General features: G+C 40.8%; 1 protein-coding gene across 1 annotated transcript in view; it reads right to left on the reverse strand.

Annotated features, from left to right (window-relative positions):
- DOCK5 (dedicator of cytokinesis 5) overlaps positions 1 to 19166 on the reverse strand; it is a gene marked incomplete at its 5' end in the record, with an annotated part of 34512 nt that overhangs the window by 2951 nt on the left and 12395 nt on the right. The window contains 17 exons of the mRNA XM_009709386.1: positions 738 to 876; positions 3370 to 3547; positions 4337 to 4503; positions 4615 to 4752; positions 5705 to 5788; positions 7856 to 8032; positions 8503 to 8589; positions 9373 to 9457; positions 9659 to 9740; positions 12160 to 12301; positions 13540 to 13644; positions 14431 to 14520; positions 15304 to 15423; positions 16335 to 16425; positions 16535 to 16575; positions 17111 to 17267; positions 17820 to 17905. Of these exons, the coding sequence (XP_009707688.1) occupies positions 738 to 876; positions 3370 to 3547; positions 4337 to 4503; positions 4615 to 4752; positions 5705 to 5788; positions 7856 to 8032; positions 8503 to 8589; positions 9373 to 9457; positions 9659 to 9740; positions 12160 to 12301; positions 13540 to 13644; positions 14431 to 14520; positions 15304 to 15423; positions 16335 to 16425; positions 16535 to 16575; positions 17111 to 17267; positions 17820 to 17905 (1969 nt within the window). The remainder of the gene's footprint in view (positions 1 to 737; positions 877 to 3369; positions 3548 to 4336; positions 4504 to 4614; positions 4753 to 5704; positions 5789 to 7855; positions 8033 to 8502; positions 8590 to 9372; positions 9458 to 9658; positions 9741 to 12159; positions 12302 to 13539; positions 13645 to 14430; positions 14521 to 15303; positions 15424 to 16334; positions 16426 to 16534; positions 16576 to 17110; positions 17268 to 17819; positions 17906 to 19166) is intronic.

The following is a 19166-nucleotide window of genomic DNA, read 5'->3' on the forward strand; positions in this document are numbered from 1 at the left end:
ATGCTACAGTTGTATTTTTACCTTAGCCCTATTTGTATGTTGCTTGAGAATTAATTACAGAGCTTACTGGATATGCAAGGAAGGTAACTGTGCAAATTATTCATTTTGCTAATTCTTCAAAATAAATTTTGTCTCTTACAGGTGTAACACGTATCACCTGAGTTTCCAAGCCGCAGAGCAACTTCTCCTAAAACTTTTTGCCACGTGATGGGAGTTATTGTTCATTAATTAACAAAGCCTTCAGGGCTTGCCCAGAAAATTTAGCCATAGAGCTGATCAGAAATACCATGCTGGATTGATGCAGTTCCATCCTGTGAATTCACAGGAGATACTGCTCCAGTATGTGCTGTAACCACTTGACGTGATGCATTTACAACCATCTACACTGATTGCATGTGATGTTCACCTTGAGGTTTAATATACCTTCCCACAAGTCAATACAGCAGAAAACAAGAAAGAAATTGAAAAAGATAAAAACTGTTCTCTGGAATTCATCTGATACACTGTATGTATATCACAAGTATGACCATAGTGCTTTGATAACATTGCCAAATTCTGTTATCTGACAGAAATGTCTACAAACATTAACAGCCCAGAGTAATTTTCTGTGAACTACTTCAGAGCAGTTCCTCCCTCCCTCCCTCCCCAGTGAGGTTACCTCACCAAATATATAGTAATTTCTACTACTACGGGTACTGCCCTGAAGGATGTGGCAATTGCTCTATAAAAGAACTTACTTTGGGTTCTTGGGGTTTTGGGAGTGATCGGTGGTGGGCTGCGAGTTGTTGACTGCTGGAGTGAAGAACCCTGAAGCAAAGTCAATCTGTTGTCTCCTAACTGAAGACTCTTTGGCCTTTGTGCTTTTCCTGACATGCCCTGGTTGAAACAAAAGAGTAAACAAAACCTTCAGAAGTCAGCGAGGTTGCTGCACACATATTCAGATAATCAGACCTGTCACAAAGGCATCAACATGCTCCAGAAAAGCCATGCATATGAGAAAGGTGCATTCAGGTGAAACAAAGAGTGAAACCACTGTACTGGCTAAGGCATGTCAAAAGGCATACGCTGTGCTCCTATGACACATCCAGTTTTCTGTGGGACCTTACTAACTGGATAGCAACAGTAAACTGTTTTGAACGACCTTAGTGTATTAACTAAGAAGGGAAGATGTCAGGCTGAAAAACTGCTGCATTTGACTAGCAGTTCTGTGAACAAATTTTGAAGGGAGGAAAAAAAAGGTCTTTCCAAGAATCAACAAAGATGAATTTCTGGGTGCAAGTCAGGGCTGCTAGTATCCCCCAGCTCCTTAGGGCTGTGAAACAAGTTTATTTCAGGCTTTACAGAGCAAATCCCTGGCCTCTGGGATTCGGGAGATGTTCCAGCTCCTTCCAGCGTCATGCATGTCCTCTGTGCTCTTCACTCAAATCATGAGGCCGTCTGAATACGTTCCTGAGAGTGCAGTGCATGAATATTATGGTCCTTTTTAATATTAGTTTATTGCTTTAGAGAGATGGCTGTCACTTACGTATGTAATTAAACTCACTGGGCTCTTTTAGAGATCAATTCTCCATCATTGAGTAGTTCAGTATTTCTCACTGCGCAGAAGGGCCCACACATTGGTGTAGAGTGAATATAAAACTTATAAAGACCAAAGCTGCTGGACATACACCAAGCCTTTGGTTCCCTCTGGCTTTCTAGTTCCCAAGCAGCTCAGTCAAGAGCTGCATAAAATCAAGCCTGTCCAATTCTTGTGCTGCACTAGGCAGCTATGGAACAGACTAGCTATAAAAAACAGCTTTCTCTATACTTTGCAATGTTCTTAAGCACAAATATAACCCCTGACTGCTCAGTCACATCAGTAAGCTGATCCCACATGTAATTTGCCCTCAGAGATATGGGGGGAGAAGGGAGGGTGGGTGTTCTGTTTTGCATTTCTCAGCAATGCAAAGCCTTGGACAGACATGCCTTACTGTCCTAGTGAACTGGTCGATACAAATGGGCTTTCTCCCAGATCTTTTCTCTCCAGTTTTACTTAATAAAATGATTAGCAGCTGACATCACAGTTTGTGGGTTAAACCCTTTTAATTCAACGGCAGCTCTTCCAGAGGCAGAAGGCCAGGCCGGCTGAACCACTAATATTTACAACCCCAGATTTTCCTCTTGAGTGGAAAGCCTATCAATACCAAATGACATGATTCTAGAACCACAGTTCCCCTTTTTATAAATACTCTGCAGACTCTAAGTGCTGGCAGCATCACTCAGATTTGATGCAAAGTCCTGAATATATAGCATAACCTGTTCCTGCCAGATTCAGCTGAGATCTTGGGATAGAAAGGGAAATAAGAGAACTCACATTTTCTCATTATTTATGCAGCCTGTGTTAAGTACCCTCTGACAGCGTAACATAGATTTGATGCGAATTCCTGAATATATAGCAGCATAACCTGTTCCTGCCAGATTCAGCTGAGATCTTGGGATAGAAAGGGAAATAAGAGAACTCACATTTTCTCATTATTTATGCAGCCTGTGTTAAGTACCCTCTGACAGCGTAACATAGTCTTTGCATAAATCAGGATAATACTCCAAGGTCATGCAACTCTACTTTTGGGCTGAAACTTATCCGTTTGTATTAAGCGATCATTCTGAATCCCACTGTCAACCTTAAAGCCTAACAGTCTCCAAAATAGTCCTCATTACAACACTCCTGTGGGGGTACAGATTCTCTTTTATTCCTCTTTTGCAAATAATTTGCTCAAGGAGTAAACACTCCTGCCCTCACGCAGGAGATCTGGAGCACAGCACAGACTGGAAGAACCAGTTTTTCAAAGTCCCAAGCTGGTGACCTAACTACCAGACCATCTTTTTTCAACTCCCCAATCTATCAAACTGATCTTCACCTTGCAGTACATTTGATTTGTGCAGTGATGCTGACTGATAGCAGCTGAACATCTGGCTTGCCAGCTGGATTTTTGAGTGGGTTAGCAGTATCTGCTTGCTCCAACAAAAACAGAACAATTCTACATGGTGCTGAGTGCATTGCACAGTCCTCCACCCCTACAAGAAATGAGGGCACTGAACACCTAGATGAAACATCAATGCCTCATGCTTCCAGTTTGTACCTTAAGCCAAACTGCACTTCGGTCTGTGACACAAGTTTTCCAAATAAAAAAGCAAGGATTACTCAGATGATCAAGGTTTTTGGTATTTGAACCTCTCCCACTATTTAATGAAGTTCCCAATGACAAGCATGGCTGAAAGCAACGGAAACACTAAAATCTCCTGCTGTGGATTGTTTTTGGTGGGTTGTTTTTGTTTTGTTTTGGTGGGGTTTTTTGGGTTGTTTTTTGTGGTGTGTTTTTTTTTTTTTACCATTTTGGAAGTCAGTTCCGTTTCTGGCTCCTTCTCTACAATAACCTGAGATTTGCTAATACTCCACTCCTTCCGCTTGAGTTTGCTAATCCGGTTATCGCCGTCATCTTTCATGGGCAGTTCCTCAGCTCTGGAAGCTGTTGATATTCTTCTCTCCAAGAGAGGCTCCAGAATAGATCTGTGGCCCACAACAAAAGAGTGAAAAAACACGCAACGTTAGTCCATCAGACATTTAAAGCATAGCCTGTTAAAAAGCTGTGATCTCTTAGTTTGTATAAGAGATTACTGTGAAAAACTGAGTTATGACCACGGAATTTTCAGTGAGATTTGTGCTCCTAAGTTACCCCACCAATTTTGAGTATTGTCTTACGTACAAGATAAAGTGTGATCTACTTGCAGAGGGAGCCAGACCCGCATTTTACACTGAACTCGGTCACCAAGTCTGCTGTGTGACCTTGAGCAAGTCACCTAGACTCCCTGGTTATCACAGATGCAAACTAAATGTACAGAGAAGTAACATCAGGAAATGTTTCTATGTGTGGCAGCTCCTTTCAATGCCATGTGTGCAGCTGCAAACAGGTAGGTGGAACAGTTACGACATGACTATGCACCTCTTTGCAGACCTCATCAAACTAAATTACCTTGTAGTATCTTACACCTCATTTTGCCAACATTTGTGGGCAACAGAAATAGTGTGCATCTGAAATATGCTGCCTCCATCCCTCTTCAGTATCACGTAGATAATTGGGACTCCAGACAGTTGTGGGCTCAGTTCCCAGAACTATCTCTAGCTGTGCTTCAGACTCCCTGTCTGTAAAATGGGATAACAATATTGGCCTCCATTTAAAGTTTTAAATGCACAGGTATTACTATTGTGTATGGAATACATCTTCATTTTAAGAGTAAATAATTTCGGCAAAGGCATATCCTCACTCTTGTAAATCACATGTAAAGGTTGATTACTAACCCATCTGAACCTGGTCTGGAGGAAGTGCTATCAGATGACGTGGAAGATGTGGAGACCACAGAAGATGCCACAGATGTGACAGAGAGCCGTCTCAGCGTGGAAGACATGATATAGGGCAACACAACAGAGCCTGACCTGCTCTGTTTCCTTTCGGTGAGGGAGGGAGGCTGCAGAGAAACACGCTTGTGATAAACCACGTACACTAACTCACTCACAAATGGGAAAAGGGAGAGTTGTGCTTCTGTAAGGCAAAACACTAAACAACCAGGTACACTTACCAAAGTTATCACACCATACTGCTTCTCCACCTTCTTCTTCAGCTCTTTGAAACAGGCTGTCAGTCTGTCATGCAGAGGTTTCAGCTGTTCTGTCAGCTTCTCACCATGGATCCTAATCCCTTCTGCCAACAATGGCATCTGAACAGAGGAACAAAATTAAGCTACAAAAGGACAAATCAGCTCTCCTGCTCCAGGAGGGAATTTTCTATGCATGTTACACATCTCAGATACACTCAAAGCGCTTAAATCAATGTGTTTTGAGTTTGCAAAGACAAAAAAACCACTATTGTACAGTAAGGAAGCTCAGCTACTAACTTGTGACACTGTAGTAACTTGACTGTTTGAGCTCCATGTATTCAAGAAACATGAACGCTTTCCCCTTCTATACCCATGGCACTCAAAGGGCTTAAATCAATGTGTTCTGAGTTTGCAAAGAAAAAAAACCACTATTGTACAGTAAGGAAGCTCAGCTACTAACTTGTGACACTGTAGTAACTTGACTGTTTGAGCTCCATGTATTCAAGAAACATGAACGCTTTCCCCTTCTATACCCATGGTTCCCTCTTCCCCACTCGGATTCCATATTCTGCTTTGGAAAACACAGCATGTTGCATGTTAGAGTATCTTCTTAGCCCCTAAATCTGTAGAGTTGCGAGGTAGCTTTAACCGGGCTCTGTTGTGTGGAAGTATGTAAAAACTGGTCTCCAGGGATGTAATTTGCATTGCAAGAAAAGAGGGCAATTTTTCATTGCTATGCAGGTCAAAATAGACAACTTTCAATGGTCAGGATGACAAAACATTAGGTCTGATGATTTCACGAAAACGTAACATAGTTTTGTTTACACTCATGAGGGAAAAATCTATGCCACATTGGCAAATATTTCAGAATAACATTTCAGAGCAACAGAAGGTACATGGAACATTTTAAGCCACAATTTTGGAACACAGTGGCTTCCTTAAATAAAAAATAATTGTCCACATATCCAGACTGTTCTTGTAGCATTTATCTGCATTCTCTCTCCAAAGCAATGATGCTGGAAAAACATCTGCACTCACACATACTGCTTCCACTTCTTTCCCAATACGATACCTGTAGAGCAATTAGTTGCTTAAGTAGTTCAATTTTATCTTGATCTTCAGGATGTTCTTGAACATACTGCTCTGTGAAAAACGCCTGAAAGCAAAGAGAGAAGATAATACAGACACTATGTTGCTTTCACAGTTAACTCTGAAAGATCCCTGTACTTTAAAAGCAATTCATTGCCATCGTTCCTCATATTAAAAACAAATTTTGCTATCTCCCTGACACAAAGCTGAGGGACAAAGAAGCATGGTTATTTGTTGAGAACTGGGAACAAAAGTGACTCCTTCTGTTTAAAAAAAAAAAATACTGTTTTTTCAGTGCCACACAGATATGCAAAAAAAGTTACTTCATCGGAAGGGTTTTCTTCAACTCCAATTCCCTTCTCACAAAACAGTACCAATTCGAATAAGCAAAGTTACACTACTTGTTGCTCAAATGCAAGTAGCAGATCCAGTCTCTTGAGTCCTCACTTCAAAAAGTCCCTTTCATTTTCAGCTTTCAGTGACCCACCTTACACAATGACATGCAAACAACCTCAGCTGCAGAAGGGTGAACAGGGCATCTCCTGCCTGCAATTTCCTTGAGCTCTATGATTTAAGCCCTTAAGTACAATATTTTCACATGGGGCTTGTTACAAACATTCAGTAGAAATAAAGACTGTGTTGAGATTTTAACTCACAGTTTGATTCAACAAAGCACCTTTAGTCTACCCTTCTTATGTGTTTACCTTTAATCAGCAGAATCTGGTATCAGTTTAAAGCTGAACACACACAAGTACACTTTCCTGGACTGAAGCCTCAAATTGTGCCAATTCACATTACGTGCTACAGTGTATTGCACTGAAACGTATCACAATTCCTGGTCAGAAGAATTTAATTTTTCTTTTTCCTAGATAAAATCCCTAATAATTTTTCATTTGGTTTTAAAATGCGTCTCTGATCTGTTTCAGCCTCTGCATATATTTCTCAGTTCTGTGTTCCATTAACTGGACTGTATGTACAAGTGTTTATAGGCCTAGCGGTACGATTCTGAAAAAGGCTGATGTCAAGAGGAGGTTAGCCTGTGAAAGGACTGCCGGGTAGGTCCCAGCAGATTTTTCTTGAAAGTGTTTAATTATTGCAAGAAGAAAGGGCATGTTAAAAACGCAGACTTTGGCTTTTGGGAAACAATTAAAACTCAAGATTTTAGCCGCCCACAAAAGCCAAATGTTCTGTACTGATCTTCAGTTGAAATAGGAAAATATGAACCAGAAATGAGTATTTCCAGATGTGGTTACAGATACTTCGTGTTTCCTAGTTTTAACTGCTTTTCCACTTTCGTAATTCTAAACTTTATGTCAACCTTAATTCATAAAATGGGAGGATTTAGGTCCAAATTCAGCCCTGGCAAAGCATGCAACTCCTCTGGAAACAGGAGAGTTAGACCCCAGATAAATCAGACCCTCTCCCATTTAACTTTTGCACTTCATTTCATGTGACGAACACATCTGAGAGGAATTAAATGTGTTTTAACACCATCCATTCAGTTTATGAAAATAAGCAATATATTTTGTGCTGGCAGTACCATCATTAGATACTGGTTTAACTTCAGTTAAATGTCACAAAAAAGGAAGAACGTACACTGTTCAACTGAAGTCAACTGAATAGATCTGGATAGGAAATACTGCTTTTTTGCTGAAATATATGCTCTTTGCTGCAAGACTCCAAAGACAGATTATGCCAGAAAGAGAAATCGCTCCTTTGCCTTACCATTCTATATTAACACAGTGGAGAAATGTTAGCTCTTTTGCTTTTCTTTGTTACTTGCACCACTCATTGGGCTGACCAAGCACCTCAATGCCCCCACGAGGTAGGATCATGTTATTATCACCACTGTAAATGATGCCCAAAAGAGCTGGATCATTCATCTCTGTGGCAATGCACAGCATTAAAACTAAACACTAAAAATGTGGGGGTTTTCCACCTTGCAGTCTAGTGGAAATCTCTTGTCTTTGTTCTTTTCTCCTCTTTTTTGAGCTCTGAACACACAGATACAGCTACAGAACGCGCTACGTCTGAGTAATAGTTGAAAACTGAACTTGTATCTCCCATGTTTCAATCCAGGTCTTCGACACTGCAAAGGTCAACAGACTAAGCTACAGATAAATGTGAAAAAGACCTTTTCATAGTTGGTATACCCCCCCATGACCGCTGGGTCCACAATCCCATTCAGGAGCATAGAGAGAGGATGTACAGGAAGACTCCGGTCCCAGACATGCTGTTGGACAATGTTGCTGATTTTCTCATTGGTTAGCTCCATCGTTTCTATGGCGTTCTCCAAGGGGCTGATCTCTTCCTAATGGAAAGAACGAACAGAATAAATCTTCATTTGCCTCCACTGAATATGAAGTTAAGTAACTCCTTGTATATGAATGGCAGCCCAACAGTTTCCAGCAGAGGATTTTGGACCCCCTGTACTAACTATCTTGCCATTCAGAGATGAATGCCAGAATGATCTTACACCTTAACCTGAAGGAACAACAGTTTAGGACTTGGCTGCTGACTCTGGAGTATGTTACAGAGGTAATCACTCTCCCAAGCATTATACAGTCAACGTAGAACTTTGCTGCCTTGGGTAGAGCTGTCTGCAGAATGGCATAAAAAGACAAGCACGTCAAAGAAGATACACATCTGCTTTTATCTGAAGCAGAAGTTACTGGCGTGCCACATCCAAAAGTGGAAGGACTAGTAGTCCTAACTGTTGCAAGACTCTTTACTTCGTGAAAGACTGGAGGGGATGAGACCCAGCCCATATGCAGAACTCACCGTTGTAACCTGTTTGACTTCAAACCACTTGAGGATGCCTGGAAATGAGTAAGCTGTTGTGTAGGTTGTCCTTTCTATCCACATATTCTAGTTAGAGAAGAAAAAGATTCCAAGATGTAAGGAAAATATTGGTCTTGCAATTCAGTTCTCTTCTGCAGTAGTCCATGGAACCAGGCTTCCAGAACTAGCTGGCAGGACTTACACAATGATTTTCACCTTCACTAACTCAGATGGAACTCAGTGTTTTTTGCAAGAAACACCACCTCTGCTATTTAAATGGTATCAACATTAGCAGCAGTAAGCTGTTATTCCTCCACATGGACCACTATTAGCAGGATTGCGATTATGGCATATTTAGCCAGAGATATATATGCAACATGCCCAACCACTACACATGAGCAACAGTATGCCTCATAGGTAGCAAGGAAACATGCTATTAGACTACACTCAAGGCTCACTCTCCACTGCAAGTCTTAAAAGTTGGCCTGAAGTTGAACTGATCCTTCATGGTTACAGGCTGGCCTCCTTATGGATGGCTACATCATTCACAATCTACCTAACACACAGTTCTGCTCTGTAGGAAGCTGCGGTTAGACAGCACAATATTTATGGATTGTAGATCAAGGATTTTGAATGCTGCAACTTCAGCTACGGAGCCCCTCAACATTATCACATTATGTAAAGATTGCAATGCAAAGTGCAGCCCTTCGTTTCTCCTACATTTTAACAGTAAAACTCCATTGCCACAGGTGGAGGAAAAAAAATTGTGACATTGTTCAAAGTGTCACCAACAAAATAAATAAATACAAAGAACCATCTTCTCATAGCACCGACAGCCAAACCAACTGGCATCAAAAGCAAAGGACTCACAGCAAACTCGTTGTCTGGATCTTTTTCTCCTTTCCTGACTGGTCGAGAGTGCGTAAACTGCTGTACCTCGTTCGCTCTGTAGTAGCTAAAAAGAAACAGAGTAAATGGTGAATTTTCTTACCTCCCATCCTCCTTACACAAATGCTCTTCTGTTTCCTCTCAAAAACAACCAAGTTTAAACTGGACCGCGAAACAAATTTACACAGGACACAAAGGCACTGCACCTTCTGCCTAGGCTTGTTGAGAAAAATAGAGGAAACATTGAGGAAAAAGGAAAAGAAATTACTTTAAGATCTGTTCTGGAACAGGTTTATCTTTATAATTAGGCGGCAGGTTCATCACAGGCTTCACAATAAAGCACTGCACATCTGAGCAGCTATAGTTAAGGATGAAAAACTCCGAATCCTTTTGGGAAAACAGGAGAGGGAAAGAAATACCCTTCCTGTTTTCATCAAATGTCAGACTTCTCAACAATTTCCTGTGCTCTTGTCACATCTGAAGAAAAATACTAAGTTCATCAACAATCACAGGCATTATATTGCTTCTTATAGTTTGTACACTACTCATGAAGGAAAAGCCCCAAAAGATAAGGGCTGTACAAATACTTCCAACTATTGAAATTCCCTGGTGAAATGCTTGGGAAGCCTGGGTGCTACTGATTTCTACTTTGGAGACAAGAAAACAAAATTTTGTACTAGTTTCTCTAATGGAGGCATCTGCCTCTTGCTCTCCCCCACCACCCCACAGTTATTTGTCAGATTCTTCCAGTACAGTGAAGCTGCCCCTCCTTTCCTCCCAATTTTTAGATCAGTAAAGCTAACTGAAGAAAGCAGGCTGGTTTTAACCCGTGAGTATCTACTTCACCTTCAGCTTTTGCACCTGTGAATCATGACAGAAATTTTAAAAAGTTAGTAATAGCATCCCCAAGCACGACAGCTTACAACATTGCTCCTCCAGAGTTCTGTTTTAAGGACTGTATTGAAGACTTTACAGAAGTAAAAACCTGTATGGAAAAGTAAAGCACAAACAATTTGACCCACATTAATAGATTATTTCTGTGAATCACCTGCCAATTGCACTCTGAAGTAGCAATATTTTACTGGTGGGCAGGGTAGCCCCATACATCCTTTATTTCACTGAGAGTAGTACTAAACAGTATTTTGAAAGCAAAGGCAAGGTCATTCTGCCTGCATTGAAGAGCCAGCTGGATACTAGCCAAATCTGAACCCAAAACCGCATAGCCACATTAGATCAAGCACTGAGCCCAAGTTAATACATTCTTTCTCTCAGGAGAGCTTATTAGCTTGGGCTTCGTGCCATGCTAAGCATGCTATACAGCTTCTAGTTCAGAACTGGTGGAAGACTAGCCTGCTCAAGTGTGCAGGCATTCCCTAACACTGTGTATGGCTCACTTGCTATCTCCAGTACACTATTATGAAACAACCAAAGGAAGAGCAAGCCATTTTATCGTAAAAGAGCAAGGAAACAGATTCTAAGCAAAACCAAAAAAGAGTCTGAGACAAAGGAGGTTAAAAAGGCATGAAATTAAATTAGCGACAGAACCACCAACGCCTGCCTAACATAACAGTGATTTGGGCACTCGAACTCCTCATCTTTTCAGAAGGTGTTTGTAAGAGTCCGAGAAGAACCTGTACCAAATCCAAGCTATGCAGCTGCTCCCCTTTATAATGGGGCTATGCCAAAGATCCGGAACCAAACACCCCCAAACTTTTGGAAGAGTTCAGATCTGGATCCAAATTTTGCAGTTCAGGTTCATCTTGAGCCAAAAACATTAGAACAAACACAAACAGATGCAAAGGAAGTAGCTGAAACAAAGCAGCAATAGAAGAGGCATTTTTTGATACCAAGTTTGGTCTTGAATGAATTTTAATTTCCTATGCGGATTTAGTGCTTGGCAGGCTTATTACAAGGGAAGCATCTGGTATCACTGCTTGAGCCGTGCCTTTGTACACAGACTTTTAAGGCCAAAGCAGACCACCAGATTCTCTAGTCTGGCCTATATAACACTGGCCTGTATAACAGAGGCTAGAAGCCCTGTAACTTGGTTTTTACTGATGTACATCTTCAACGAGCACACCTGCTGTTGACTTAAAAATCACAAAGAAGAATCTGAAGCATCTTCACTTGGTTCACAAGGTTGCACTTGGTCATGCTCACAATTAAGAGAAAGAGGATCTTAAGCCTAGTGGTATGCTGTGGCACACAGTTTGGAGTTCCACCAGCATAAAGAAAAAATAATGAAAAAAAAAGAAAGGGCTGTTCACCCAACAACTTTCATCAACATAATCACTTCACACTTCTTACAAAGTGACTTCTAGGGCAAAAAAAAAACCCCACCCCAGTCACTTCATAAATGCTAGTTAACTGCAAGCAAGAGAGCATACTTCCACTTTCTTTATATCCCGCTTTCACTGCCTGTATTTTACCTCTTTCACCTAGAAATACCAAACTGGATCACACCTATACTACAGCAGTCAGCACCATCTGCTTGAGAAGGCGGCACAAGAAATTCTGATCTGCAATCTGTTAAGTTTTCATCCTAACAGCAACTTGTTTAACTCTGACAATACCTAGCTGTCTCTCTTTTTCAACATGTTTAAGTTCACTATTGTAATTCTGGATAGTCTTATTTGCATGACCAGGGCCTGCCTTCAGAGTCCCTTTCGAGCAGTAAGTTCCTTGCTTATTATTGTTGTTTACCAATTCTGTTATTCTACGAAACAAGTAGATCTTGAATGTGCCAAACGTATCAGAACCAAAAGATACACTGTTTAGGAGAAGACTTGATCTCTTCTCCTGGAGGGGCAGTGCTGGTCATCTTCTCAGCACTAGGAAACTGGGTCAATAGCTTCAGGTTGAAGTCCTCCCTTCGTTCATATTCTTTGCCACGGTAGATAAAAATTTTATTCTGTGGGTAGCAGAAGAAAAAGAGAAGGAAAAGAACATGTGAGAGCAGAAACACAGGCTGGAGTAAGAACAGAGCAACTCTCGGGAACAAGGCTCTGCAATGGCAACCTCATATTTGTCTAGAAAACTCACTGTTCCAGGTACATGTGTTATTGAACATGTTCATGCTTTCTAGCACTTTAAGAACTCACACATTCAACACATAATATCTCAGTCAGGGGACTGATTCTAAGTAAGAGAACAAGTGTGCCAAAGAGTTCTTTAATGCAGGGAACTGCATGCTCCTTGCCAGACCACTTACGGTATGAGTTAACCGAGGGATCTCCCTATGCACAAAGACATGAGTTTTACCTCCCTTCCGTTCCCGACTCTCTTCAGCTACCAATAACAAAATGGTCAGCTATGGTAGTTTTGCACTACAGACTTAACAGTAGACCATGGCCAATTATTTTTCCAAACTGGCCACCAAGCAGTGGTGGTTTCTGGAAGGGATGGATTCAAAAACATGACCTGGAGGTGAAAGCTTTCTATGCCATCCAGTTACACAGTCCTAAGTTAACATTTTTTCCTTTTTATTAAGCTTGGCTTCCGTTTAAGGCCAGCAACTTCAAACAACTCCAGTCTGAAAATTTAAATGTTCCTTAATTTTAAATAACAGTCAGAAATATTTTCTAGTGTGCTGCACCCTGCCCATCTGACTCACTTTGGCTAGATTCTTGTATTATAGCTAGCACAAATCCAGCAATGCTTAGCAGCAATCTCTAACAGGAAGTATCTTTGCATTTTAATTCTTTTGCGTAGGACAGAATCTCACTAATATGCTTGAGCACTGCAATGACCTATGTCCTGAAAATTAGGCTGATTCAGGCTGAAAAGTAAGGGGATAAATTCTTCATAAGCTACACATTTTCTCACAGCAACAATCATATTTCTGAGGAAGTGTATAAGGAACAAACACAAAAGGTAGATTCCGTTTAAGTCCATATAAAAACATACCAATCATCTAACAAATCCTATTGCAACACACGAACTTTATTAAAGCTGGTAACACAAAAAATGTGGTCTCTTACTTGTCTCTTTTTACACACCGAAATGCTTTGAAATACTTAAGGGATTTAGATCTCTCAGTGTCATTCAAAGGAAACAGAGTCTGGCATCTGAATTTTCTTGGAAGCTCTGCAAAATTGTGACTTTTAGGGTACCCACCACTCCAGGACTTGAGTGCTGAAGAATTCTTACCCGGAGGAAAGAGGGGAAACCCTGACCATAGTATCCAACAGCAAAGTACTCTGGTTGAGGTCTCATTGCCTTCATAATATTCTCATAAAAAGTAGCTCGTTTTTTCTGAAAAAGAAAAAGTCATCAGCATTTTCTGGAGTATTCAAGGACACCACCAGCCTGTAGCTCACATTCCCAGTGACAATTCCTGATCTATTAGTTCTCCCCTACAGAATACTTTTTACAATTGTTTTTTGATACAGTGTCTCATACTTATCCATTTACTTGGTTAAATATTTGGTTTTCTGAGCCAGAATCAACTTCATTTCCTGGTTTGCAGACATGAGAACAATGCCATGTTTTTTAGGATTCCAGAAGGATACTTGAAATCCTTAACTATTGCAACACAAATTAAAAATAAGTATGTTCTGAAACTGAGCAGACACAAATGGTGACAAATGTCAGAGAACTGGCAGAAATAAAACTGGGCAGATGATTCTCATATGAAACAACATAAAGACCATCTGGTTACATCTTTAACCACTAAAAAACACAATTCCGAACCAAGATGATTCTATAGTTCTGTGTTCATACACAATAGTTTTACCTCAGAAATAACAAGGTGATGAGATTTATGCAGCCTGAAAACACACCATGCAATCGTTACCTTATCTGATTAACACCAAGAATGCTAAACATCTGCACATGGTATTATCATGCTAATTACAAGCTCAAAACCATACACTTTAAAAAAAATTATGAAAACATTCTTCTAATATTAAGCTTTACAAAACCATGTGGGTTATGTTGGTTGGTTTGTCTTTAACATAAATGTATTTTGGGTTATCCTGCTCAACAATGTTAATTTAAGCAGTCAGCAGCCTGCTGAAAAAGGAAAAAACAAAATCTTACCAGGAGATTACCAAGTCCTTCATAATCAAAGACCTTGTTTTCATACATGTCAGCCAACTCTTTGCTTAGTTGAATGGCTTTTTCCCACATCTCCACAGAGGGTGAAGGGAGGCGGGTGGGGGAAGAAGAGCACAAGCAAAATAAAAGACTCAGTTAAAAGCATTCATTACCACAGATAGGTAAACAAAAAATTCAGCTGATTTTAATTCAGGCAGTACTTTAATGCACTGCCAACTTTCCCTTAGACTCCATGCTGTACATTTTCTGCAATAATTATCATAGTCACACAGCTCTTTTGATTTGTAGATCTGAAAGTGATTTACAAAGCAAGGTTTCTATTGTTACTCCTGATGGAGAAGACTGAGGCACAAAGAGGTGGCAGGACATGTCTAAACAGCGAACAAGAGAAGCCCAGGTGGTCTGCTCCTACACTAATTCTTAATCCCCTGCATCTGGCTTCCTTGGGCTTGTCTCCTTTAGCCCTGGTAGAACCAACTATCCAAAGCACAACTAACACAAGTTCAGCATCAGTCAGACAAGCCGTACTTACTGCAATGCAAAAAAAAATTACAAAAGGCAGAAAAAAGAAAGGAAAACACCTATAGTTTTCCTCATCTACCCAGTATCTTGAACAAGGTTAATTTTTCAGATGCTCTTCAACTAACAAGGAAATACAAGGATACAAATATCATCAGGACAAATACATGCCCTGCTCACGCAGTACTGTGGTCCCTATTAAAAAGCCAGGCCTAAGCACCAAAGGCCTGTTATGGAATCAGGTCTGCTTTTACCCTTGGAACCAACTTCGGCCAGCTGCATTCACCAAGTCAAGTATTTACTAGTGAACTGTAAGAACACTGCACAGACACTCACTTTGCCCCTGTCAAAGAAGGAGATAATTTCTTGGTAGAGTTTTTCCTTGAGTTCCTGTTGTGAGTAGACATAGTAGCTGTCCCTCTGCAGGAGGTGAGGGACACATGGCTTCTCGGACCACTAGTACAGAAGAAAAAAGGCAAAGTTGAAAGAACTGGAACATTTTCAGATTAACAAATCCGTACAGTGGACAGACTCACCTTCTGCAGGGATACATTCAAGACAAATACAACACTAATGCAAAGGGAGAGCAAGGAAGTTTTGCACTGATATAACCCGAGTTGGCTAACTAATGTAAATTAGCAATGCACACAAACACTGCGTCTCAGCAGCATGGTTAGAATAATAAGCACCCAGTAAGCAATAACTTCTTAAATTACTGCAGCCGGCTGCTCAGAAAAACATCTGATTATGATCTCCCACTACACACATAAGCAGTCAGAAAGCTTCAGTTCTGTGCAAATTTTTGTGTACATTAAAAGTTCATTTTAAATCAGTTTAAGAATTCATCTGAACTTGTACAATTTTTTTTAGTCATATTTAAAAATCACTTTAAAATGTTAATACAATTTTAATCATATCTGCAAAACTGGTGTGATTTTGGCTTAAGGTCTTATGTGGAGACACTAACTGAATGTGTATGCTTTATTAACCTGTGGAAGACATGAAGAGGCAGACAAATCCAAATTAAGATGGCTTAGGCCAAAGCATTTTACACCGTTCACACAGAAGCGGAAAAAAACCCAACCAACTGTACTATGATCCTGAAGACAGACATTTTCTCCCAGCTCACTTTAGCACTGTTTCACCACGAGTATGTAACAAATTGACACTAATAACATTTTTGCTTTCATGCATTTAGCTGCTGTGCAATTTGCAAAATTGTGAAGCTCCTTAACGACCACTAGAACTGAGGCAATGCAAAGTCACAGTAAAAAGAAAAAAAGTGAATTGCTTATTCTGAGCTGTTTGCATTTCATTTAAAACCCACAGTCTGACAGTGGAAGTTAAAACTGGCTTCAGTGTAATACCTGGAGCAGCTCTGCATGGAGGAGGAGAGTGTATGCTGCCTCTGTGAAGTTCTCACAGTCTGTGTGCAAGTCCCGGAGTTTATACAGATACCTAAATAAACAAAAAGTAAATGTTACATGTGAATGACTCCTGTATCAGTGTACAGAACACTGAGAGGAATAAAGGCTTCTATATAGGTTTATGGAGGAAAATGGTCTACCTGATATAAATGTCCTCTCGTTTCTTCTCCTTGTAAAAATTCTGCCCAGAATAGAAAAATTCAAACTTTTACAATGTAAAGCATGATGGATTTGCACAATCATCTCTAGACAAGTAACTTAAGCATCAGTTTTAGGTATTTCAAAGATCTTTGCTGTCATTTTGCCTACTTAGATGCATCTATTCCTGCAACCATCCCTTTAACATAAGGTGGGGCTACTATCGCCTCTAGAAAAGGGGTAAGCCAAAGAGAGAAAGTGACTTGTCCAAAGTTATGTAGGCTTTTTGCAGTGGAACAAGGACTTAAACCCACATTTCCCAAACTATCAGCTAGCCATTCTTCCTGCCTATATTTCAGGGCTTCAGATTACCACGTTGACAAGGACCAGCCATGTGACTTGATTTTGGAGTGTATATCTTTCTACATTTTATAGTTGTCAATAGCTGGTAGCCTGATTCAGGCCCATCATTAACCAGAAATGGCATAAAGAATTTCTTAATAACCTAAAAATAAAATAATTCTTCAGAATCCACAAAAAACAGGTCAGTAAAGAAGCTCCCATATCCTTCCCCATACCAGCACATTGACAGTGCAGCTCATGCGGTTCTCCTTGCTTTCATCATGCATGATTGTCCTGTAGTCCAGCAGGTTCTCTAGCAGGCTGCTGACCAGCAAAGCAAATACTTCTCCAGAAGCAGACAGGTACTTATGCTTCCGACAGTGCTCCAGGAGGCTGCAGATATACCCCGAGAGACAGAAGGGAACACTCAGTTATGGTTCCGAGTGGTGGTAAGTAGAACTTCACTGTAAATTACCCAAACAGCCCCTCAGCTAACGGAGTCAAATACATTTCCTGAACAGACACTCTCACAGTGCCAAACAGCACACTATACCCACAGACCTGAGATACCCAAGTCAGGCAGGTCAAAGCATGCCTTGTTGATCAAAAACCTGGGTTCTACTCTTGGTGCTAAAAGAAGGCTCTGATTTTGCTTTAACTCTGAGCCTGGTGTTCCCAAGCTTTTCCACTTACAACTCCCTTGCCAGTTTGGCACCTGCCTCTAGGCTTTCTTCTCTAAGTTTAGGGTAGTTGTACAAGTTGCTGCTCCAGAATAAAAGAATTTTTTTTTAGGTAATCAGTCTCAGAATACTTGTATAGCATTAAGATCACTGTCAACTGCACTGTCTCCCTATTCACTGGAGTAATGAATTAGGGCTTCCTTGCATTAGAAAAATAGCCAACTAAGCTGTAAAAAGGAGGATCCATGTTCTTTACAAAACTTACAGTTTCTCCAGCAAAATCTTGTACTGTTCATCCCCTCGGCCACCCTCCACTTCCTGGTCCAGCTTCGTTATCAACTCATTTTCAAACTGAAAAGGCAAAAAACCACAATCAAATAGACAGCAACTCTCAAGAGTGTGGTGTGAACATTAGTAATGCTTGTGGCTGGCATTTCTAAACCGCCCTGCCATCAAACACTGGTTTCACAAGCCAAGCTAGATGACGCTTTCATCGCTGGAGCAGAATAAAAATGGTAAGCAGCCAAAATGACAAGACTGGAGCAAGGAAATACAGGTGCTCCCTCTCTCATCCTACAGTCACTGGAAAGTCATGTTCTGAAGTAATTCTTCCCCTTTTCCCCCATCCATTAGCAGTTCAGTTTTGGTAGGATGGAGAAGCATTCTAGCAGCCAGCTTACAGAATGGTCAGGCACTCACCCTAAAGAAAGTGAACTACTACCATCAGTTAAGGGCAAGTCACAACTCTGGCCATCATAACCACTTGTGACTGCTAATTAAAGCAACTTCTCATGGTGCAAGAACTAAGTCCTGTGTGATTACCTGTCTGGTCATGAAGATATGCCCTGTTATGTGCAAGCAGGTCAAGTACCCAGTCTCAGTTATAACTGTAGCTAGTATATAAATACCACTGGAATGGAAAATTCATGCCACACACATCCTGCTTCCTTCTACTGATTCCAAAACCCCCTGAGAGCCTGGGGCCAACCACACTGAAGACTGATGACCCCCAGAGAAGAGAGATCCCGTATGCACACTGAAGCTGGTGTGAGGATGGTGCTTAGGGAGAAGCACGTCATATTTGACAACAGTCTGAAATGCCAAGGTGGCTGCCTTTTGGATGGATGGCTCCTACCCATCTCCAGGGAGAAGACTGTCTACAGGATAACTACAGTGTCCCCCCACCTGCCAGTTGAGACGTTAATGTCTGATATCCCCAGAGGAAAGCTGGAAGAATAAGTCCTTAGAAAGTGCAGTGAAAACTTAACTTCAGGGCAAAAACAAAGCTCCTCTTTTTCCTTCCTTACTTTCTGGTGCTTTCTCAGTAGCAATAAAAGGTAATGCCTGGAGAAATTAGCACAGGATTGGAACTCAAGGATCCCGGTCCCGTTCCCTGCTCTGTCCTTTTACTCATGTAGCCTCAAGCAAATCATGTCTGTCCTTTGTATCACTGTTCTCCTTTCCATAATGGTGGCATCAGTCTTCACAAATGTGTTATCAAATTTGAGGTTAATGAGGGGTTAGTCAGTATGTAAGCAACTACGTAGTCCTAACACTTGGCTGCCCAGCAATTTTCTTTATAGTAACTTACATTTACAGCCAAAGATCTGTC

This window comes from Cariama cristata, unplaced genomic scaffold, assembly GCF_000690535.1.
Source record: "Cariama cristata isolate BGI_N322 unplaced genomic scaffold, ASM69053v1 scaffold9491, whole genome shotgun sequence".
Classification (NCBI taxonomy): domain Eukaryota; kingdom Metazoa; phylum Chordata; class Aves; order Cariamiformes; family Cariamidae; genus Cariama; species Cariama cristata.